Source organism: Natator depressus, chromosome 25 (genome assembly GCF_965152275.1).
Source record: "Natator depressus isolate rNatDep1 chromosome 25, rNatDep2.hap1, whole genome shotgun sequence".
In the NCBI taxonomy this organism is placed as follows: domain Eukaryota; kingdom Metazoa; phylum Chordata; order Testudines; family Cheloniidae; genus Natator; species Natator depressus.
In genome coordinates, this window is record NC_134258.1 from 12,502,490 (window position 1) to 12,526,086 (window position 23,597).

At 50.4% G+C, this 23,597-nt stretch overlaps 2 protein-coding genes and 1 non-coding gene across 3 annotated transcripts; 2 read left to right on the top strand and 1 right to left on the bottom strand.

Annotated features, from left to right (window-relative positions):
• The first annotated feature begins 444 nt into the window (after positions 1 to 444).
• TRNAN-GUU (transfer RNA asparagine (anticodon GUU)) lies at positions 445 to 518 on the top strand. The gene has a single exon. It is a non-coding gene; the product is annotated as a tRNA-Asn (tRNA).
• A 756-nt stretch (positions 519 to 1,274) lies between these two features.
• Positions 1,275 to 7,715, top strand: NDUFS7 (NADH:ubiquinone oxidoreductase core subunit S7). The gene is made up of 8 exons (XM_074939632.1): positions 1,275 to 1,390; positions 2,679 to 2,715; positions 3,298 to 3,366; positions 4,387 to 4,504; positions 5,301 to 5,480; positions 5,565 to 5,611; positions 6,521 to 6,609; positions 7,520 to 7,715. Exons 1-8 carry the CDS (start codon positions 1,375 to 1,377, stop codon positions 7,615 to 7,617), a joined length of 654 nt encoding a protein of 217 aa, XP_074795733.1. The 5' UTR covers positions 1,275 to 1,374; the 3' UTR covers positions 7,618 to 7,715.
• Positions 7,716 to 9,451: 1,736 nt separating this feature from the next.
• On the bottom strand, positions 9,452 to 22,148 carry GAMT (guanidinoacetate N-methyltransferase). Its single transcript, XM_074939631.1, has 6 exons — positions 21,801 to 22,148; positions 18,433 to 18,578; positions 12,871 to 12,934; positions 11,752 to 11,819; positions 11,207 to 11,317; positions 9,452 to 10,605 (listed from the first exon to the last, which is right to left on the bottom strand). Exons 1-6 carry the CDS (start codon positions 21,982 to 21,984, stop codon positions 10,465 to 10,467), a joined length of 714 nt encoding a protein of 237 aa, XP_074795732.1. The 5' UTR covers positions 21,985 to 22,148; the 3' UTR covers positions 9,452 to 10,464.
• Between the last annotated feature and the right edge of the window lie 1,449 nt (positions 22,149 to 23,597).

Below are 23,597 nucleotides of genomic sequence, written 5' to 3' on the forward strand. Positions count from 1 at the left end.
ACCCCCCCCCCCTTTGGGGAAGCGTCCAAACGTCCCGCAAAGCTAAAGCCCAGGGGATGCACGAGGCCCTGGCCCCATCAGGCTCACCCCAAAGGGGAAGAACTAGGAGGGGCCACGTGGCCAGGCCCCCGAAGGCATCACCCTCCCTGGAAGTAGCCCCGAACTGCTTTGCACGGCTGATCGGAACGTCCAACGCTGCACATGTAAAAACAACTAAGTTTCTTCTCCTTCCCCGCGGAGCATTAGCTGTAGCCGTGCAAACACAGGGGCTCTGCATCGGGAGGGAATCAGGCCAGCCAGTCCCTTCTCCAGCCCCTCCCGTCCTCGCTCGCCCCGGGATCGTTTCCACCGCCTTGTTCTGCCCAAAGTCCGCCCGGGGTCCAGCACGGCGCCAGGTAGCGCGTTCGGCGCGTGGGGGGCTGCGGGAACGGTTCCGCCAGCCGGGTCTCTGTGGCGCAATCGGTTAGCGCGTTCGGCTGTTAACCGAAAGGTTGGTGGTTCGAGCCCACCCAGGGACGCGGACCTGCTTTTTACCCCCCGATAGGCTGGGTGTGGGGATGCGAGGGAGCGGCCCAGGTTGCGAGTGGGGAGCTGGGGCTTGTGCAAAGGAAATAAATCCTCTTCCTGAAGGACAGGGGACGGGAGCGTGTGTGGGACACTACGTGGGAGAGGGAAGAGGCAGGGAGCCAAGAGCTGCCCCGACGCAAGGAGGGAGAATGTGTTTCTTTACACACACACGTCAGTGCAGCTGGGGGTGTCCTTTGCACCCCCCTTACCAATCCTGTGCCCAGTCTGCGCTGCAAACAAACACTGTGCAAGTGTCTGGGACAAGTGAGAACCAAGCACGTGTATTTTGTGTCCCCTTGGCCATCGCACGTTGCAGGTCTGAGTCCGCACCAAGTATCCTGGCCTCACCTTTTGAACACACCCCCCACATGCAAATAATTGCACGGCCAGCCTTTCACACACACCTCTTCTTTCACACACACACCCCTCCCTCCTTACACACACACACACAACCCTCCCTCCTTACACACACACACACCCCTACTTTCACACACACACAACCCTCCCTCCTTACACACACACACACCTCTACCTCCTTTCACACACACCCCTCCTTTCACACACACACCCCCACCCCTCCCTCCTTTCACACACACACCCCTACCTGCTTTCACACAAACACGCGCACACCTACCTCCTTTCACGCACACAGACCCGCACCCCACAGGCAGGCGGAACCTGGAGCGCCTCCCTGCGTTTCCGCGGCCTGCCGGGGAGCGGTGTGGGGGCTGCACTGGTCCGGCCGGATGGCTTAGGCGGCTGCACGGCCCCTGCCAGGCAGAGGTTGGCTGAAGGGCTGGAGGCAAGATGGCTGCGCTGGCTGGTGAGTGGGGGGCAGGAGGCAGGGACACCCCCTTACCTGGCGGATGGGGGAGCCCCCCCTTCTAGGGCTGAAGAAGGTGGAAAGGGGGGTTGCTTCCCTTTTGTCTGGGGGGACCCTGTCCAGTGGGCTCAGCCCAACCTCTCTAGTAGGAAGGACCCCCCCATGCCCCCCAGCTTAGGGGTCTGGATTGTGCGTGTTGGGTGTGTGGGTGGCACCCCGTGGCAGGATCCTCCTGTAAAGTGCCTTGACAGGAACGCTCCACTCCCTCCAGCCGGTGGATTTTGGCAGCCTGCCCCTCTGGGGTCTCTTGGGGAGCAGTGCGGGCACCGGCATCCCTGCAGCGGGGTTGTGACAGCGCAGGGTGGCAAGTCCTGGGCTGTTGATCAACAGGCGGCGGGGCGCCGAGCAAACCAAGAAATTCACGGCAGCAGGCTCTGAACTGGATTTGGGGAGTGGCAAATGCTGGGGTCCCCAAATATTAGGCTGCTGTCCCGATCCTAGATGGGTACTAGATTGCTGACTTCCACCCATGCAGTGCTACCTGCTGGGCTGTCAGTGTGACGGTTTGAAATAGTGACAAGGTGGGTGGGGTAATATCTTTTATTGGACCAACTTCTGTTGCGGGGAGAGAGACAAGTTTTTGAGCTCCACAGAGCTCTTCTTCAGGGTCTGGGAAACTAACCGAGTGCGTCGCAGCTAAATCCAAGGGGGGACAGATTGTTTAGCATAAGTAGTTAACAATTTCAAGGGACCGTTGAAAGGGTGTCATTAAGTCACTGACCTACTTTTGCCCTAGACAGTGACTTGTAGGCACTAATTCTTTTAATCACACTTGTGATTTGGACAGAGGCATGGTAACACTTGCTTGAAGTGCATTGTTCTTGACATTTAAAAAAGCACCAGTCTGTGTGTGCATTTACTTATTTATTGCTTTGCTTGGTTTCAGGGCTAATATATTTTAGTGGATGAATGTGACTTTGTGGGGAATGGGTTAGAGTTTTATGACTGAAAGATCTGCTTAGCTTTCCAAACCTTGCAGAATTATACCCATTTGAGAATGATGATGAGGCAGGTTGGTCAGTATTAAATCTCTTACCTGGGGCTTGGACATCCCTCCTCTCCTTCCCCTGTCTACCCCCCATTATCCTCAGCTCTGGGCCTTGGGGGAGGAATAGCAGACTTAGTGGAATGCTGCTCTGAGATGGCAGGGCAGTGCAGCACCATTATCATCTTTCATTGAGATTCTGGCTGTGTTAAAGGTAAACTGCCCTGTGGCTTTTGTTCACAGCTCCTCGCCTGGCCCGGGTTGGGATATTTCTTTTGCGGTAAGTAGCACCTGGTTGGCTGAGCAACCACAAATAAGATATTTACTTGTGTGGGGGGGAGAAAGGCAAAATGGATTAAATCATTTTGCTGCTTGCAGCCCTCTTCATGCCTTTCTCATGAATCCTTCCAATCTGCCGTCTCTACAGCCCTATTCCTTTAACGTATTTCTCCTCAAGTGAAGTGAATTTGCGCTGAATGCAGCTGCACAGCTCTCTGCTTGAGTTGTTGCTGTTCATATGGAGACAGTAATGTCAAGTTCTTAACGGACATTCAGGGAAACAAGCCTGGCTTGTCTGATTGTGGTAGGGTCACTGGAAAATGTTGCCCCAGGGTTAGATCGCAGGGCTGGAAGTCAGGACTCCAATTCTGTTCTCACTCTGCCACGAACTTTGGTCAGAACGCTTACTGCCTCCATTCGTCCGTTTACCTGTCTGTAAAATGGGGTATTATGCTTCACGGGGCTGAGGGGCTTAATTAGATAGTGTCTGTAAAGTACTGTGAAATCCTAGGGTGGAAGGGACGACATAACTGGCAAAGTGTTGTTGCTGCACCGTGATGTTCAGCTGTGTTCATTTTTACAGGCCCAGCTCTGTGACACCTGTCCATGCTCAGTCACTCCATGAGACGCCAGCGACCGGCCATGCTGACAGGTAACGCCACGCGACCATCTAAGTTCTTTAGCTGAGTGTCACTTCTTCAGGTGGGAGATTGCAAGTGATACAGGAAAGGAATGTCTGTTTGCTACAGTTCTGTTCTGGTGTATGGCCGAAGAAAACCCAGTTTCTCTCTCTCCTCTTAGCAATCAGTATTAAATGGCAAGGCGTTGGGTCCTTGAGATGAGCCTGCCAGGTAGCCCGAGTGTAATGAAGGTCCCAGTGAAGGTTCCCTGCCTGAGCAGCAGATTCCACGATATTTGGATTTTTCCCCACGATGTGGAGTCTGCTCGTTTGAACAGCGTAGAGCTCACTCAGCCTGGTGTGCTATTTTTAGCGGTTAGAACTCTCCAAAACAAAACGCGATGCAGTATATACAGCCTGTGATCCAGAACCCTCGCCATCTTCAGCCTCTTGCATCACAAGGCAGATGACTGATATTTACAAATGTTCTATGTGTTGTGCTCCTCCTCTTCATCGACTGGAATCCTGGTCTTTAATTTGGGGACGAGTTCCAGTGCTTGTGAAAGTGGGGGACAAACAGCACTGGTATGTGAGCCAGGTGCGTCCTTCCCCATCCTTCCCTCTGAGCTGGCCAGCCGTATCCCTGGCTATTCCAGACCCCCGGCTCCTTACCAGAGCACCTTCGTTGTGACTTGCTCTTCCAATCCTGGATCCCATGCACAGGCCTGCCAGTGCATCCCTGTCCTGAACTGCACCGTCCCCTGCATTTCCAGCCCAGACCAGACATGCTTTATTGTCCCGAATGGGGTGGTACTGTGAGATTTCCTCTGGCTTTTAAACTGGCTGGTCCAAAGGTGACCGCTGAGTTTACCGTCGCCCTATTGTGCCATCTTTAGCAGCAGCAGCAGCTGGTATTGAATTGACTATGAGGAGCTTATTCCAGCCCCTTCAGGGGATCGAATGCCCTCAGAGCTGAGACACCTTAATCAGTGACTCTGTTAATAACCGGATAGATTGTAAGCTGGTGTAGCCGTCCATGCTGTTTGTTCTCAGCCCATCCCAGGTCCGGCAAAAGAGCACTACCGTCGTCCAGAAAAAATCCTACGTCCCTACCAGCCGGGGAGAGTATATTGTTACCAAACTCGATGACCTAATCAACTGGGCTCGTAGGGTGAGTGGCCAGGAGCGCCCATGGCCTGTAAACAAGAATGGGTAACAAAGGCTTTGGAGTGCTCGCGGGAAGGTAGATGAGCCTGTCTCTTTGAAAGGGCAGCAATCAAGTTCAAAACCTCTGGTGCCCTGCGATGAAATAGCACATGTTCCTTGGCCAGAGCTGGGGGTTTGGGGGTTTCTGCTTCAGACAGAGGACTAACGTCTTAATCTGAAGGTGCTACAAACTTACTTAAATATTGTGCTGAGAGAGTCACCCTGTTCCTCTGTGGTTTCCCTCCTACCTTGAATATTCCAGCAAATGTTGCTTTCTTGTCTCTATCTGTATCTGAGGTGGCTATGCTGAGTTCAGCCGGTGGGGCTCTTCAGATGACACCTTAAACTGAGGTGTCTCTGCCCTGGAGAGTAAGGCTTTGTCCTGGCCAGGATCGCTTTTCTCCATTCTCCTGGGCCCTCATGCAATTTGTTATGCACTGGCATCTGCCCGTCTGTCCCAGAACAGGCTGCATTTCAGTGGTGCTGCAGGTATAGCTTGGGCATCCTGAAAGGCTGTGTGCATACGCCCAGGTGTAAAGCACCTTGGGGCAGAGGTCTTGCCTTCTCATTTGCATGCAAAGCCCACATCCATCTGTAGCACTACGTGCGTCATACAGAACGTAAAACACCTTTGCTTAATCACCCACCCCCAGACTTCCTGTCCCTTGAAACGTTCTGAGCAGCCCACGCGGGTCTCAGTGCTGCAGACCCCAGTCCCGTTTTGAGCCCTGTTAACCTAACTTAGATCTCTTCCATCCCAGAGCTCCCTGTGGCCAATGACCTTTGGCCTGGCATGCTGTGCGGTGGAGATGATGCACATGGCGGCTCCTCGCTATGACATGGATCGCTTCGGGGTGGTGTTCCGGGCCAGCCCCCGGCAGGCGGACGTCATGATTGTGGCCGGCACCCTGACCAACAAAATGGCCCCAGCCCTTCGGAAGGTATGGATTCTGGCCACGTTGGCAAGTGCAGCTTTATAACTCCGATGTAAAAGGAGTTCACTGTGAAATCTCTCTCTCCTCCAGGTTTATGACCAGATGCCTGAACCACGCTACGTGGTCTCCATGGGAAGGTAAATGCCAGAGGCTTCCTTATTATCTTACAATTTGCTGGAAGAAAATCTGTTGCCACTGCCTGTGTTAAGTCAGGGTATGCAGTCGTGGGGTGTAATTGCGCCTCCTGCAGGCATACTGAGGGTGCTTTACTCTGACTAGCTCAGGTCCTGGAGCAGTGAAGCTATGTCTGCATGGGCTGCAGAGTGTTCTCTGCAAACCCGCCCAGGAGCCTGCATAATTACTTGTGGGACTAGCCTGTGCTGAAGCAGGCACTGCTGCAGCTTCCCTGCTCCAGGACCCCAGCTAGCTAGATTAAAGCTGTCTGGGGTGTGTCTACACGAGCTGCAGTCCCACCCGTGAGTGCAGTATAGACCTACCCTAAGAATGTGTATCGGAACAAGCAGCGTGCCTCAGCAGGAGCAGCAGTAATTTTAACCAGACTGGTTTCTAAAACCCCATTTGTATGCACAGATCATGCCGCGGGTTTGGGTTATTGTTGTGTGACTGACACGGAGAGTTTTAGAACATAGATTTCTTTTAAATGAATGAAATTCTTAAGTCCCTTGCTCAGAATCTGGTCTGTCAGGAAAGCAGCCGGGGCATCCAGAGATTCTCAGAACCAGGAGCCTAAGCCATGGGGAGATGCACTGGTGCACAATTATTCATCTGCATGTGTCACTTAGGCTCTTGTGTCTTGAGAGCTCGGCCCTGTGTGTTCATGTTGAATGGCCATAATATTGACTCAGCACTGAACTGTCTGAAACTTGCCCATGGCTTTAAAGTCTTTTGCTTTAACTGCGATGTGGCTCTGTTCTCTCGGCATCTCTGATGCACGGGTAAAGTCTTGCCTTGCCTTCTGTGTAACTCTTGCCTGGTGCTCCCGAGTTGCACTTCAAACGACACTGAACCCTTTACATCTTTTGTAGCTGTGCTAATGGTGGTGGTTACTACCACTACTCCTATTCCGTGGTGAGAGGCTGCGACCGCATTGTGCCAGTGGACATCTACGTTCCAGGTAAAAAGAAACTCTGCTTGTCTCTGTGGGATTACAGCACGTTACTCTAAGCGCAGCAAGCTGGAGCATAGCTGCAGCAACCTATCGCTGTGTTTTAGTTTGGACTCTGACTGTAATATGTTATGACTCCAGTCCAGTATGTTGCTACTGAAGGGCCTTTTGTTTAAGTTTTAAGCTGCATCACTTACATTTTCAGGCTTTCATTACATTGTGTTCAAACAAGGAATTGGGAAGAAAGTCAAATCCTTGTAACTTCTAGACAGGCGATTGCATCCAGTTCAGTCTGGGCATGGCACAGGGGTATTCATGAGTCCACAAGGAAGGAATGTTCTGTGTCAACATACCAAGTTATTTACAAGGAAAAGCAGTTCTGACATTCATAAAACTTTTCCAAGTGCATCTCTGTTCTAACGTGTAAAAATACAGCCCTCTTGTCTGTGACGGCTGCTTTTTTTAATGCAAGAGGAAAAACTTACGCCTTATTTCCAACTTAACAGTGAGGGTGATTAAAACCCCCCTGGAATAAACTGCCACAGGACGTCTTCAGAACAAGACCGGCTGCCTTTCTGGAAGAGATGCTTTAGTCAAGTTATTGGGCTCCATCCAGGGGTAACTGGGTGAAATTCTCTGGAACTGTGCTATGCTGGAGGTCAAACTAGATGATCTAATGGGTCCCTTCTGGCCTTAAAACATATTCATTTATGCAGTCTCTCTCTGAGTGACCCTGTTGTATGTCAGCTGGTGTCTTTAGCCCACCCAGTGCAGCTGGTTGGCTGTTGTCTATTATGTGTACTGAGGTAGCACCTTGGAGTTTCAGTCATGGAGCAGGACCCTCCCGCCCCGTGCTAGGCGCTGGACAAATGCGGCCCCGCACTGTTTACAGTTCTCAGGCTCTCCCTCTCTCCCTCAGGCTGCCCACCTACCGCCGAAGCACTGCTCTATGGAATCCTGCAGCTGCAGAAGAAAATCAAGCGGGAGAAGAAGATTCAAATCTGGTACAGGAAATAGCCTCCCTTATTTATGACCTAGCTATTCACCCCCTTCCCTGACAGAGAAATGTATTGGTATTGTCACGCACACTGCAGCTGTGGTCTGCACAAGCCTCACAATAAAACGTGATCTGTTTAACGTGATCTCCTGTCCTTAAACGTTCCCACTCGTTTATTTAAACTGGGGGGGGCACAATTCACACCCAGTGTCATTGCACATCCCAGGTGCTCCCTGGGCGCCATCCTCCCATCCCTCTCTTTTTTAGGGACTCTCTGCAACTCACCCAATGCCCCCCTTCCAGGTGTTCTGGGTGCCCTCCCCCCACACATATACCCCCCGTGGGTATATGGGTTAAATCGGATAGGATTCCGAACACACTGGTTCCTGGGTGGAATGGTTCACGCGGGGGACAGAGCATGCCCACTAGGTTCTTCACATTGTTAGCTACTGTTGCCAAACATCTGTTCTGCAGCCTGCCTCCCTTCTGCGACTCTGAGTTTGACCCACTGGCTGCAGTGGAAATTGCAGGTTCGGGAAACTGGCCCCTCTTGTGTAGTGATGTTGTTTACATAAAATAGTGTTAACTGTGCAAGCGGCCAAACAAAACTGGGCAAACCAATTTCAAACACCAGAGGAGTTGAGGCAGATACATAAGTGTGTTTCGAATGTTTCACAGAGTCCTGGTTTGATTTTAAACTGGGGGAAAAGTACCTCTCAACTCCTACCTCTTTGATGATAACAGGGTTAGATTCAGCTTGCATAGATGAGATTTATTTGGGTTTTTTTACCCCTCTGTGGCAATCAGGACCGAGACGTGTCCCCAGCTTTGCCATTGATGGGATGTTTTGTAAATCAGTCCCATGTCTGCTCTAAACCAAACTCCCAGACGTCTCTTCTCCACTTCCTCACCTGCAAAATTCTGAGCTTGATGCTGTCAGCAAAAACACAGCTACACCAGAGGCTGATATGGACCTAAATCAACATTTACAGTCTTCATTTCAGCCCATTACTGCAGCTTCTATACCTCCCTTTGCCACCCTAAAGCTCTGCTCTCTTTGATGTTTACACTTTTCATATACAGTATCTGTGAACTGATCTTCAGTCGTCACTTCAGCCAACCCATGAACTCCCACCCCTTTTATAATCTTTACTGCTAAATGAGTCCCTCTGGCCTCCGGATAGATTTTGCGGCTCCTCTCTCAACTCCATCCAGTTTATCATCATCTTTCTGATAACGTGATGCCTAGTACAATGTCCCAGGTATTGCAGCACCAGAGCTGTACAGAGAAGATTTATCTCCCTGTTCCACGACGTCTATGCATACAACACAACTGTATTTGACCTCTCTTTATAGCTAGATCCCATTGGATACTTAGCACTTCTGTACATCAGGCCTCTTATCTGGTTGCTTAACTCAGTGCTGAGATCCCTGCCTGTCATGCTGACCAACATTCTCATTGTTTTCTTTGCTCCCCCATTTCCATCAGTGGTCACGTATTATCTCTTGTCTTAGATTAGAAGCTCTGTGGGGCAGGGACCATGCATTTGGACAGCCCCTAGCGCAATGGGGACTTGGTTTGTGGGTGGGGCTCATAGTCTATATTTAGGCACCTGCTTTATCTAGAATCTTGCCCAGAAATCTTATTAAAAAGCAGCGGCTTTTGTGAAAAGGGGACAGGAATAGAAAGCTTCTAAGCCGATCTTAGGCTGCCACCATCAGGACCACAGGAGAGTAAACAGATTGGTGATTTGCTACCAGCACTTCAGGCCACCTGTAATGAGGAGCACAGAGCCACTGCAGAGTTATGTGCTTATAAAAAATTAAAATAAATTATTCTGAAGTCTTGAGCTGTAGTTTTTAAGTCAATTTACTGTCTTTAGTGTTCGTATTAATAGCATGTCCACCACATCTATGTACAGAGGTGGGTAATTAGTCATGTAGTGGTAAACTTCCAGGAAGGTCATAAGAATTCATTACCAAAATCTTAATTAAAAACAGGCCATTGGCCAAAAATATAAGTGGAGATTCCCACGGGATTTGCTCTGGGAGTTGTCTGAATCTCATTTAATTACACAAATGCAAATGCCAGGCTTTCAGAATTAAACTCTGTGGGGTAGAGGGTACTTTACTCGGCCGGTCGGGGAGAGTCAAGTCTTGATCTTTAAAAAAAGACAGTGTTCCACTGGAAACTCAGATTAGGAAATCCCCCATTCAAGCTACCTACAGTCCCCTACTGATTTTCACTTTAATCAACAGCTGTGGAGCCCACAGCGAGGGCTCTGAGTGCAGGTCAACCCCCACAATAAAAACATTCTTTAAAAACGTAGGAGAAATGCCCCAGATCCACAGCCAGGCCTTGGGGCAGGTTTCATTGACCAAATAACACCTAGCTCTGACCTAGGGTCTTAGAGCCATAGATCTCAAAGCATTGGGTGGGGGGGAGAAAGGGGATAATGTATTGTGGATGGGAAACTGAGGCACAGACGGGGCAGTGACTTGCTCATAAACACCAGCAGCTCAGTGGCAGAGCTGGGACTAGAAGGCAGGAGTCCTGAATCCCAGTCCTAGTCACTTGAACCCTTTGTGGTGCAGGGTCCACTACAGACGTGCTAGTTCTAAACTGTCAAACTTCCAACTGTACTTTCCCAAATCCTCCCCTCCTCTCAATCTTACTGGAAAGTCCAATCGATATGTTAATCTTCCCTCATTAGTACTGTAGAGCGATGAATATTCCCTCCCCTCCCTGGATCGTAAATAGCCAGTCCTTGATGATTTAGTTTTCACTCCTGCTGGCAGGATTTCTTCCCTCTCTCTTTATTGTAGCAGCTGAGTGAGCGAGACAGGAGAGGGTGCTGGGTGGCTGCTCACTCTTTGATGATGGTGGGCGTGATCATTTTGTGGAAGGAGTAGTACCGGCAGTCCTCAGGCGGGATCAAGTCCATCACGCTGGTGCTTACGTTCTCCTTCTTGAACCCTGCCTCCATCAGGTGTGCAACTTGAGTCTCCTAAGGGAGGGACAGGTAAGACAGAGACCGGTGAGGTTCTGAGCCACCTCTGCCTGAACACACAGTCTGTCCCAACGTCATCCTCGAGGAAGGAGACGCCTAACCCTTTGTTTAACCGGTCTGGTTACATTAAAATGACGCTGCCCCAGCCGCTAAGATGGTTGAAGCTTTAGAACTGTCCTGGAAAAACACCCACTGTACTTTATCCTGGGTGTTCAAGTGTACAAGTGTATCCTTGAACTGGGTCCCGCCAAGCCCTACTTGTCAACCGTTCCTTCCTGCTCATATCACCTGCCTGTTATCTAGCTGTGCCATTTAACGGAGGGCCTGTTTCCAAAGGGCTGAGGACTGGCCTGTTTTTATGTGGATCTAATCCAGGCCTGTAAAACTCATGTGCTCGTTTGTGTCCGCAAACAGAATGGCAGGTGTGAGGCCTAATGCAGCTTTGCACCCACAGTCGGGCACGTGGTAGGACTCTGGTATCTGTATGCTCCTGTCAGCAGCCACCTTGGGTGAGGTGAGAAACGACTGCAGGGTTTGGCACCCCCTCGCCTGTGGTCATGTCTGCCATCGGGCTCTCCGAGCCTCTGCCCCTCCTCACCTCAAACATCTTCTCAATGTCCGTGTACTCCGTCTTGAGCAGCTCCCCCCAGGATGTCAGGTTGCAGTAGGTGAGCACGCCGCCGGCTTTCAGCAAGCGGAAAGCGTGACCCTGTGGAAGAGGGAAACAAATGGGAGGCTGATGGGATTTAGGGGCTGCCCTAAACACCGTGCTCCTCTCTGCCTTCCCTCCGTTGCATAGGGTTGCCAACTTGTAATATTTAAAAACCGGACACTCCAGCAGGAGTGCGGGAACATCCCCTGTCGTGCCTTTTCCACCAAAGCCCTGCCCCGTCCCGCCTCTTCTCCTGAGGCTCTGACCCCTTTGACTCTTCTCTCCCTCCCCCTGATATGTCCTCAGTTCCCAGTGAAACCCAACCGGAGCTGAGAGCACAGCATATACATACGTACATACAGACAGACATATTGTCTGAGCAGGCCCCCAAATGCCTGGAGCTGCTGCAGAAACGCTAGCAGGGGGCTTGAAATATGCGGATAACGAGGGAAGAATCCTGCTCATTGGAGAACTGCAGGAGAGTCTATTACCTTGATAAAGTTGAACTGGTGAGTGTGCCAGGTTTCTGCTGACAGGGGATAAGTATCATAGAGGATGCCTGTCCAGGGAAACCGAGGGAAATAATGCATTAGCTGCAAGATATGCTGTAGCACAGACTGGGACCGTTTAGTTGGGCTAAGATTCCTCTTCGTAGCTGGCTGCTTGGCCTGTCTCCCCCACTTAATACATGACATTTGAGTCCCATGCATTTGATAACACCAGTGTTGGCGATAGCTTCATCGTACCGACAGCAACGTGCTTTCCTTCTGCCAAGCTTTGGGAGGCTGGGCTAAGCTGGCTAGCTGAATTTCATCTCTCCTGCTTCAGTGCGAGCTAATGAGGCAGCAGGGCCTAGCGGCCAGGGCCCTGAGCTGGGAGTCAGGAGGCATCAGTTCTATTCTTGGCTCTGCCACTGCCCTTGGGCAAGTCACTCCCTTTTGTGTGCCTCAGTTTCCCCGCCAGGCCTCTGTCTTGTTGATTTAGACTGTAAGCCCTGTAGGGCAGAGATTGTCTCTCGCCGTGTGTGGGTACACTGCCTAGCCCAATGGGGCTCTGGTGCTCTATCCACTAGGTCACACAGCCTCCCATGTAGCTAATGTGCAGCTCCTCCAGCAATGCATGGTACTTAATCTTAGGGCCTGAGTTTTTTCATAGAGCCTGAGCAAGGTCAGCTCCCATTGAATTGGATGGGAGTTTCAGGTGCTCAACACCTGTGAAAATTAGGCCACCTGGTATATTTTCCTATGAGTGCGTGAACGTTCTTACTCCTAGCATGACTAAATTCAGGTCCTGTTCAGGCTGGGTTTACGTAGCACCCTCCTATCGAGTATATAGCTAGCGCCCCTGATTCATGCTCCATTTGAATCCCTCCATTGTTTAATAGCCACACCTGTCCTAGATTCCATAACATTTCAGGCCAGACCACGTGCCACTCTAAATCCTGCCCAATAAACTCGGGCTTGCTGGCTCTGGCGTAGTTTGTCTTTCTCTGGACCCCTGATCCATGGGTGTTGTGGAGGTCCTCACTGCCCAGCAGCCTCCTTCTCCACAACCCACCCCTGGGATTCCAATGATCTCTTTGGATTTTTATTTCAATCTGCTTCCCTTACCGTCAAAGTGTCCATGTGGCAGCGTCGGCACCACATCTTCCCACAGCCCCTTCAAGGGGACGACCTTCAGGCAAGACAAGGAGAAGTCACCAGATGGTATGTAGGCACAGATTCTGATCAATGATTGACCAAAGCGAGAATAAGAAACACCCAGGGAATGGGGCAGGAAGGAAGAGTTGGATCAATGTCCACTACATGCAGCATTAAAGTTGTTTTCCTCTTAACAAGCCCTGATTAAATATAAAAGTCCAGCTCCACAATGGGTGTGCGTCAGTGGAGCGCGGTAGCCGCAACGGAGCGAAGCTGATCTGCACCAAGGATTTGGCGAGAGAGAGAGCGTGTGTGTGTCACAAGACCAGCATTTGCAACTTCTAACACGCAGATATTGGGCCAAATCCCGCCCTGGTGTAATTCAAGTCCATTTGCTGCAGTGTAAGTTACACTAGGGATGGATTTGGCCTAGTAAAAGTGGCGGGGGGAAGGGGAGAGTCCACAAGTCAAATTCAACCCCACTGGCATCTCGCTGGTCCTCACTGGAGTGGCATCCACGTAACCCAGGGTGCGGTGCCCATATGTGATAGATTAACTGAGGATCCTGTACCCCATCAAGGGGACGCTAATACATTGTGACTGATTTAAAAAACGGGTTTATGGTGCAAATTAATAAACAACGTGATATTAGTGAGGGTACAGCAACCGTGCGGGGCCAGCCTTCGCTTTACCGAGAGAGTTAATGTTTTGCTTAATGGAGTGGCTGTGTGTTGCTAAACTTTTCTTCTGCTTCCAAGTTATGAAAGTTTTGGTTTTTTTAACTCTGATTCCAAAGATTTCCTCATTCAGCTCCGCCCTGGTCTACGCTACGAGTTTAGGTCGAATTTAGCAGCGTTAGATCGATTTAACCCTGCACCCGTCCACGTGACAAAGCCGTGTTTGTCAACTTAAAGGACTCTTAAAATGGATTTCTGCACTCCTCCCCAACGAGGGGATTAGCACTGAAATCGACATCGCCGAGTCAAATTTGGGGTAGTGTAGACGCAATTCGATGGTATTGGCCTCCGGGAGCTATCCCACAGTGCTCCGTTGTTCCACTCTGGACAGCACTTTCAACTCAGATGTACTAACCAGGTACACAGGAAAAGCCCCAGGAACTTTTGAATTTCATTTCCTGTTTGGCCAGCGTGGCAAGTTGATCAGCACAGTCCCAGAATCACAAAAGAGCTCCAGCATGGACCGAACGGGAGGTACTGGATCTAATCGCTGTATGGAGAGACGAATCCGTGCTATCAGAACTCCGTTCCAAAAGACGAAATGCCAAAATATTTGCCAAAATCTCCAAGGGTGTGATGGACAGAGGCTACAACAGGGACCCACAGCAGTGCCATGTGAATATTAAGGATATCAGGCAAGCCTACCAAAGAGGCAAACGGCCGCTCCAGGTCAGAGCCCCAGACATGCCGCTTCTATGATGAGCTGCATGCAATTCTAGAGGGGGGCCCTACCACTACCCCACCCCTGTCTGTGGACACCTGCAAGGGGGGAGTCTCATGCAACAGCGATGACGATTTTGGGGATGAGGAAGAGGAGGAGGACGATAGCGCACAGCAGGCAAGCGGAGAAACCGTTCTCCCCAACAGCCAGGAACTATTTATCATCCTGGAGCCAATACCCTCCCAAGGCGGGCTCCCGGACCAGGAAGCCGGAGAAGGCACCTCTGGTGAGTGTACCTTTGTAAATGTAATACATGGTTTAAAAGCAAACGTGTTTAATGATTAATTTGCCCTGAAGACTTGGGATGCATTTGCGGCCAGTACAGCTACTGGAAAAGTCTGTTAACATGTCTGGGACTGGAGCGGAAATCCTCCAGGGATATCTCCATGAAGCTCTCCTGGAGGTACTCCCAAAGCCTTTGCAAAAGGTTTCTCGGGAGGGCAGCCTTATTCCGTCCTCCCATAGTAGGACACTTTACCATGCCAGGCCAGTAGCACGTATTCTGGAATCATTGCATAACAAAGCATGTCAGCATATAGTCCCGGTGTTTGCTGGCATTCAAACAACATCCGTTCTTTATCTCTCTGTGTTCTCCTCAGGAGAGTGATCATCCCAGAGAATGGGGGGAGGTTTAGCTGGGTTTGTGCTGCACGTTAACCCAAAAACCGCAGCCCCTCCTTTTAAATGGCCAACGCAACGGGTGCTTGGTATAGGAAAGGAGGGCACTGCTGTTTGAAACCATTCCCATGTGTTATGAAGGTTGAAGAAGCCGAAAGACCATGGCTGCCTGCAAGCTGAATTCTGTTGCCTGGCCCTGCGTGTGTGATCTTTCACACCAAACCAGCAGGCCCTCAATATAAGAGGCAAAATGTGACCTTGTACCGAAAGCACACGTGCTATGTAATGTTAACAGCTTGGTTCACCATGAAAGAGTCTACCCATTGTTCTCTAAAATGTGTCTTTTTAAATACTACTCTCCCTTTTTTTCCTCCCGCAGATGCAAATGTTTCAATGCTCCCCCATCATCTCTGTCCCAGAGGCTAGCGCAGATAAGAAGGCGAAAAAAAACGCACTCGCGATGAAATGTTCTCTGAGCTCATGCCGTCCTCCCACACTGAAAGAGCTCAGCAGAATGCATGGAGGCAAACAGTGTCAGAGTCCAGGAAAGCAGAAAATGAACACAAGGACAGGAGGGACGAGCGAGATGAGAGGTGGCGGGAGCAAGGTGAGAAGAGGCAGGATGCAATGTTGAGGCTACTGGGGGATCAAACTGATATGCTCCAGCATCTGGTGGAGCTGCAGGAGCACAGACTACCGCTGCAGCCCCTGTGTAACCGCCCACCCTCCTCCCCAAGTTCCATAGCTTCCTCACCCAGATGCCCAAGAACGTGGGGGGAGGGCCTCCAGGCACCCCACCACTCCACCCCAGAGGACTGCCCAAGCAACAGAAGGCTGGCATTCAATAAGTTTTGAAGTGCAGTGTGGCCTTGTCCTTCCCTCCTCCTCTCATCTACCACCCCACTTGGTGCTTCCCTCCTCCCCCATCCCTCCCGGGCTACGTTGGCAGTTATCCCCCTGTTTGTGTGATGAATTAATAAAGAATGCATGATTTTGAAACAACAATGACTTTATTGCCTCTGCAAGCGATGATTGAAGAGGGGAGGGTGGCTGGCTTACAGGGAAGTAGAGTGAACCAAGGGGGCAGGTTTTCATCAAGGAGAAACAAACAGAATTGTCACACCATAGCCTGGCCAGTCATGAAACTGGGTTTTAAAGCTTCTCTGATGCACAGCACGCCCTGCTGTGCTCTTCTAATTGCCCTGGTGTCTGGCTGCGCATAATCAGTGGCCAGGCGATTTGCCTCAACCTCCCACCCCGCCATAAACGTCTCCCACTTACTCTCACAGATACTGTGGAGCGCAGAGCAAGCAGCAATAACAATGGGAATATTGGTTTCGCTGAGGTCTAACTGAGTCAGTAAACTGCGCCAGCAAGTTTTTAAACGTCCAAATGCACATTCTACCACCATTCTGCACTTGCTCAGCCTATAGTCGAACAGCTCCTGACTACTGTCCAGGCTGCCTGTATATGGCTTCATGAGCCATGGCATTAAGGGGTAGGCTGGGTCCCCAAGGATAACTGTAGGCATTTGAACATCCCCAACAATTATTTTCTGGTCTGGGAAGTAAATCCCTTCCTGCAGCTGTTCAAACAGACCAGAGTTCCTGAAGATGCGAGCGTCATGTACCTTTCCCGGCCATCCCATGTTGATGTCTGTGAAATGTCCCTTGTGATCCACCAGTGCATTCCGTACCATTGAAAAATACCCCTTGCAGTTTACGTACGGGCTGCCAAAGTGGTCCGGTCCCAAGATAGGGATATGGGTTCCGTCTATCGCCGCACCACAGTTAGGGAATCCCATTGCAGCAAAGCCATCCACTATGACCTGCGCATTTCCCAGAGTCACTACCCTTGATAGCAGCAGCTCAGTGATTGTGCTGGCTACTTGGATCACAGCAGCCCCCACAGTAGATTTGCCCACTCCAAATTGATTACCGACTGACCAGTAGCTGTCTGGCGTTGCAAGCTTCCAGAGGGCTATCGCCACTCGCTTGTGAACTGTAAGGGCTGCTCTCTTCTTGGTATTCTTGCACTTCAGGGCAGGGGAAAGCAAGTCACAAAGTTCCACGAAAGTGCCTTTAATGCATGCGAAAGTTTTGCAGCCACTGGGAATCATCCCAGACCTGCAACACTATGTGGTCCCACCAGTCTGTGCTTCTTTCCCAGGCCCAGAATTGGCGTTCCACGGCATGAGCCTGCCCCATTGCCACCAGGATGGCCAAATTGCCAGGGCCCGTATTTTGAGAGAAGTCTGTGTCCATGTCCTCATCACTCTCGTCACCGCGCTGCTGTCGCCTCCTCGCCTGCTTTTGCAGGTTCTGGTTCTGCACATGCTGCAGGATAATGCGCGAGGTGCTTACAATGCTCATAACTGCCGCGGTGATCTGAGCGGGCTCCATGCTTGCCGTGGCACGGCGTCTGCAGGAGAGCAGAGTTGCAGCGGAAGCAGTGGCTGACGACGGATGCCATGAGAATAGATATTTATAGAGAACGACGAGAGGACCTGCGAGGTGGATTCAGGAGAGCAGAGTTGCAGCGGAAGCGGTGGAGGACGACAGCACCGCACACCTTTCCCGAGGAAGAAGACGGGTACCCAGGAGCCCATGACAGACAACACGGAGAAATTTGCTATTGAGACAATGTCAGCAGAGCGGAGTTGCAGTGGAAGCGGTGGATGACAACGGTTAGCAGTCCTACTGCACTCTCCTCTGAAAGCAGTATGGCATCCGCATGGAAAAAAGGCGTGAAACGATTGTCTGCTGTTGCTTTCACGGGGGGAGGGGCGACTGACGACATGTACCCAAAACCACCCGCGACAATGTTTTTGCCCCATCAGGTATTGGGAGCTTAACCCAGAATTCCAATGGGCGGCGGGAACTGTGGGATAGCTACCCACGGTGCACCGCTCCGAAAGCCAATGCTAGCCATGGTAGTGAGGACGCACTCCGCTGACTTAATATGCTTAGTGTGGACATACGCAATCAACTGTATAAAATGGATTTCTAAAAATCGACTTCTATAATATCGACCTAATTTCGTAGTGTAGACATACCTTCAGGGAAATCTAGAGGGTAAGAAATGGGCAGGAAGGCTTGCCTAGTGGTTAGGGCACTGGGGAGCGACTTGCGATCTGGAGTCAATTCCTGGCTCCGAGTCTTCCTATGTGACCTTGGGCAAACCACAATCTAGCCTGTGCCTCGCCTCCCCGGCTGTAAGATGGGGGTAACGCTTTGGGGAGTGGGGGACAAAATCCTTTACCAACTGCAAGGCGCTTGGAGCCTGGTGATCAGGGCTGTATATGAACATAGCTACACAGCCAGAGATTGGGATAAGTCCCCCCATCCCAGGCCATATTGTAGCCCGTTGATACTCCCAGCTGAGCTCAGCTGTAGCTACAAAGGTGCACAGAGTCTGCAATGCATCCTTGTCTACAGCGAGCGGAGCTGCTCGTACCTTGTGTGGCTGTTTCTTGGCCCACTCCTGCAGCCTCTGGAAGACGCCCTCATTGCATTCTATGATCCAGTGCTCCTCAATGTCGAACTCTTCCAGTTTGGTGGCCGCGATGGCCATGCCAAACCCCACTTCCAGCACACGGCCGCCTAGGGAAAGACAGGTCACAGCCTGGCTACCAATGTTCTGTAGGCGCGCTTGAGAGTTAAATGACAGCTGTCTTGATCACAGGATACAAGGCAGCTGGTCCCTTAGTCTTCTGTGCTCAGATACAAACCTGGGAGGAACTGGCTGGGGTGATATAGAGCCTTTCACCTATAGGTCACTGGTGCGAGTCCAAGCCAGGCTGCTAGTGACCAGCAGTCATTACTGTCTGAAGGCTTTTTGGTCTTGATGTCTGCCCCCACGCAGCTGGCTCTAGCTGGGTCTCCTCTCTCGGCAGTCTCAGCAATGTGACCAAGGATTGGATGGGCCATGGAGACTGAAAATCACTCTTAGCCCTAAAGAAGGTCCCTCTGGGTCAGGATTGGGTCACGTCGATAGGGTAGCATGCAGGGGAAGCTTGTCCCACCTCTGCATGTTGGACCCATTCTCAAGCCAGGGGATTTTCATGCTCTGGCCCCTTTCATTAGCACTAAATTAACTTAGAAAAATGAAGGAAGATCAAGGCAAGCTGTGAATTGGCACCAAGGGGCCTGCCCAGCCAGCTAAATCAAAGCTGGATTGGAAAACAGGGTGCAGTGATTTGTTACTTATCTGCTCTCACTCTAGCCATGTCTCTCCTCCCTCCTGTACCTTAAACACAAAACCCTGCCTCCTAACTCATGGGTGTCCTGCCTAACTGGATAGAAAACCCAGCAAATGTGTTGGAAGAGATAAGGAGTTTGAAAACCTCTGGAAGGAACAAGATCCACATGGCTTGGCAGGCTGGAAAATTAATTCATCAGCATGGGAATGACTCAAACTCCAAATCAGTGGGTGTGAAGTCCTACCATTGACCCACTTTCACCAAGGATGTGATGGCATTACTTCCTCCAGCAAGGTGCAACCCTGTAAAATTGGTGAATGGGCATGAATGAAAGGAATGTTCTGCATACCTTAGTCATTTGGTCTATTGTCAGTCACCTTCCAAAACTATTTTTTTCTTAAGGGGACATTGTCGGGTTAAAATGTTACTTAAACATAAATATTCTCAGTCATCCAACTATTAACTCCTGAAATTATTAAAACTGGATGAGAAATTACTCCCCCCCCCCCAACCATTTATACTGTTTCTTTGCTGGTAGAGGGAAACTCAGTTTGTCAGTTTCATCTTTGTTTCTCGTCAGTTTCACTTTCTTTTCCCTCATGAAGTCCTGATCATGCAAACACCTACCTGCAGGCTTAACCTTAAACATGTGACAATCCCATTGATGACAAGGGGGCTGCTCATGTGTTTGTATAAGGGCATGTTCGGAATCAGAGCCTAACTGTTTGGGAGGATGCTTTGAAAATGTAGCCCTGGATAAGTCTGAAGTATTATTACACTATTCTGGCCGTAGTGCATTGGAGTAACACTGTATTGGCTGGAGCTGCACAAGACTCCAGGTAATGTCTGAATCCATAGGGACAGAGGACTGCCAGACCTGAAGAAAAGCTCTGTGGAGCTCAAAAGCTTGTCTTTCACCAACAGAAGTTGGTCCAATAAAAGATATTCCCTCCCCCACCTTGTCTCTCTCATATCCTGGCACAAACATGGCTACAGCAACACTGCAAAACAGATTGGATAAAAGCAGGGGTCCAACTCCTCTCTGACAGTGGCCATCACCAGATGCTTCAAAAGAAGGTTCAGAAATTAACCTGCCCTTGGAGAACGTTTTTTCCTGACCCCCATCAGAAAGAGGTGAGTTTATGCCCTAAAAGGGGTTATTGCCCTTCCAAACTTTGAGGATTTTTTTCTCCAAACCAATTTTAAAAACCTGTAATACCTTCATTACTTATATGAAATGTGGTTAGACCTTTTCCTAACAAAAGGAAACTACCTGATCCCTCTGGGCTGCTTCTCTGGTAACAATTCACTGCTTGTAGACATGCCACTAAAAATCTCCATGTGACATGTTTCAAGAGCTTTGGGCCTAAACCTTGGGTACTGAAGTCCATGCGAGTCTTTCTTTCCATTCATTTCAATGGGCTTTGGATCAGACACTTTGTTTTTAAATGAAAGGTAAAGTGCAAAGATCAAGGAGATCACCTGAGGGTTCTGGTACTTTAGCCCCTCCTCCAATGCAGAACTGCAGACCTCCCCTCCCCCTCTCTTGCCCTCGGGATAAGTCTGCAGCTATTTGGAAACCCGTCTTCTATTACACAGAGCACAACTGTTTGACCCAGCTACTGTTACAGGGGTGCTATTCTTAACCCTGCTTCTAGTGGAGCATATGGATTTGCTTGGCATTTACAGTTCAAATGTGGATTGCATGACAGAGGAGTGAACACCAAGGACAACGGACAGGAGATTATTTGTGCACTGTTGGAATTCTCTTGACTTTAGACTGAAAAGCTTCAACAGGCCTGATTTCCTCCCCCCACCCCCCAATGTTACCCTCAAAGCTGTGCAGAAATCAAATACTTTAAAGGCATCTGTGTAGAATGAAAGTCCGAAACTCTGCCCTCTCGATCCATCTGGGCCAGCCATATTTAAAGTTTCCTTAGGGGACCTGAAGCACTGTTCTGACCTACTCAAAACCCATGGCTTCCATTGCTCTTTGAATCAGGGAGCGAATCAATTCATGAAAAGCTGACAGTGACTCTGATATCTTAGCCATACAGCAGATAGTTACCCGGGCGAGGACTTGACCGGAAGGTTTAAAAAACACCAGGCTTTCGGCTCTCTGCTGGGAGCTCAGCTCCTAAGTCAACGCCAGTCTTCGGACGGGGAGGAAATGCTTGTTACACTATCAATCCGTTTCAGGGTAGGGGCAAAGCCCAGCTCCTCTTGATAAAGGAAGCCGAACTTTCGGTCTTCTAACGGGGAGCCTTTGACGCTGGCCCCCGGTGCCCTGAGCAGGGCGAAGGGAGAATCAAGTGGAGCAAGACCCCGAAGCGCACGAAGGCCCCCCGCCGTGTCTGCAAACGGCGCTGTATAAACGCTGGCTCCCCGCCTATTGCTCGTCTCTGTTCTTCCCAAATGCGCAAACCCTTCGGGGCGCTTCCCTCGGCTGACGAGAAGCAGCCGCCCCACTCAGGGCAGCGTCCCCGCGCGGGGAGCGACAGCGCACCCTTGACTCCCGTCCCGATACCATCCCGCGGGACCCCCACGAGTGCATCTGAACTCCTGGCCGCTGCCACTACTCGCCCCCCCCCCGCAAGGAGCTGGGACCTCACTCGTCTGTTACCTTTGGACGCTGCTACCGCCGCCAGAGAATGCATGTAAGGGGTCTCCCACCTCTCCATCACCGGTTTGCCCAAGATCTCCAAGTGGGTGTCCGTCTGATCGAAGCCAGCGTCTGCCCCCTTCCATGACGGCTTGCAGTTCTCTCCCTGGAGGAAGATGGGAGCGGCAGCTGCGGAGGAGTTCATGGTATTACTACTTCTCCCACCCCGGGGAGGAAAGTCCAGCAGGCTGGGGAGAGGCGGGAAAGGGAGCCCCCGTGATCTCGCTGGCTTTATATAGGCAAGCCAAGAAAAGGCTGAGTGTGCAAAGAAGAGCAGAGGCTACCTCTGGATAAAAGGGATCCCTTCTCTGGGCCGCGGGTCCTGAGCATGCCCAGTACAAATTGGGAGAGGAGGAGGGCAGAGATGTGAACGAGGAGGGACATCTGCCGATGCCTTGGAGAAATGCATGGACACAGATTACCGAGCTGAGCGAGTGCAGGTTGCGAGGAGACATGTAAACAGAGCACTTCCACTCCCCCTGTGGCCAGGGGGGGGACGCACTCTTTCGGCATCATTCCGTCTGACACATGGAGCCAGCTTTCACTACCTGCAACGCAGGACATTGCCAAGGGGCAGGACAAGCTAAAGGAACAAGAGTATTAACGCCGCACTGAAACCTGCAGCGAAATCCCTTCATGCGTAAGAGTCTGAAGGTATCTTAAATGAGAGTCCCCTTCTAAAAGAGGGAGATTTGGCTGGTGTGGAAAAGGGTGTGTGCGTGAGAGCTGACCGCTGGGCAATAGGCAGCTGAAATCAATGGCTCAAGAGCTAGGCTCATACTTACAGTTCCCCAAGGCAAGGAGAAGTCCTCAGCCACAACAGACATTTATCAACGGAATTCCTGTCCCCCCACACTCCATCAGCCACCCCTAAAAGTGCAGCATGGTTGGATGGCATATCCCTGCCCAGCACATGGGCTTATTATCTGTACTCTACCCACCGGGATAAAAGCAATTCTCTTCTCTCGAAACAGATTGCGCTGATAGCCCAACCTTATGCCATGTGCATCACTTATGCAGTTGTCAGTTTTGTACAAGCCATCTGCCTAGAGAAATACCACACCAATCCCAAACTGGGGTGTGTCTGTGCATCAGTCTTTTTCTGTGAATTTTAATTCTCTTTCCCAAGCCCCCGAGATAATAACTATCTCGCAAACGCTTACGGATATGCTTAACTTTACTACTGTAAGTAGTCCCATCGACTTGGTAGTAAAGTGAATTCTATGAACAAGTCTTTGCAGGAGCAGGGCATAGGGGCATAGTTTTCATAAGTGCTGAGTACCCACAGCGTCCACTGAAATCAGCTGGAGTTTGGGGTACACAGCACTTCTGCAAATCAAACCCTTAAATATCCTTCTGGGATTTAGCTAAAGCCACTAGATGTCCCTGGTTCTCTATTATCAGGAGGGTGAGCACGGCATCCACGCTGCTTGACTATTTCAATAGATAGAAACTTAGATTTCCAAAAAACAAAACAAAAAAAAACTCCTCACGTGTGAGATTTTAAATGTTGCGTTGAAACCCACATAAGCAAAATCCTTCCTCCCAATAGGGCGAGGTTTTCAAATAAAAGTGCCTTAGACTTAATCCAAAATGAGGATGTTTTCCTCCCAAAGAACTTTCCTCCCGAAGGTGTGTGCCAGAATGATCAGACACCTGGGTCGAAATAAATCTGCAGAAATAAAACACCACTCCCAAACTGTGCAACGTGTGGGATTAAATTGCCTTTCCTGCCCTCTACAGTCTGGGAGCACGTGT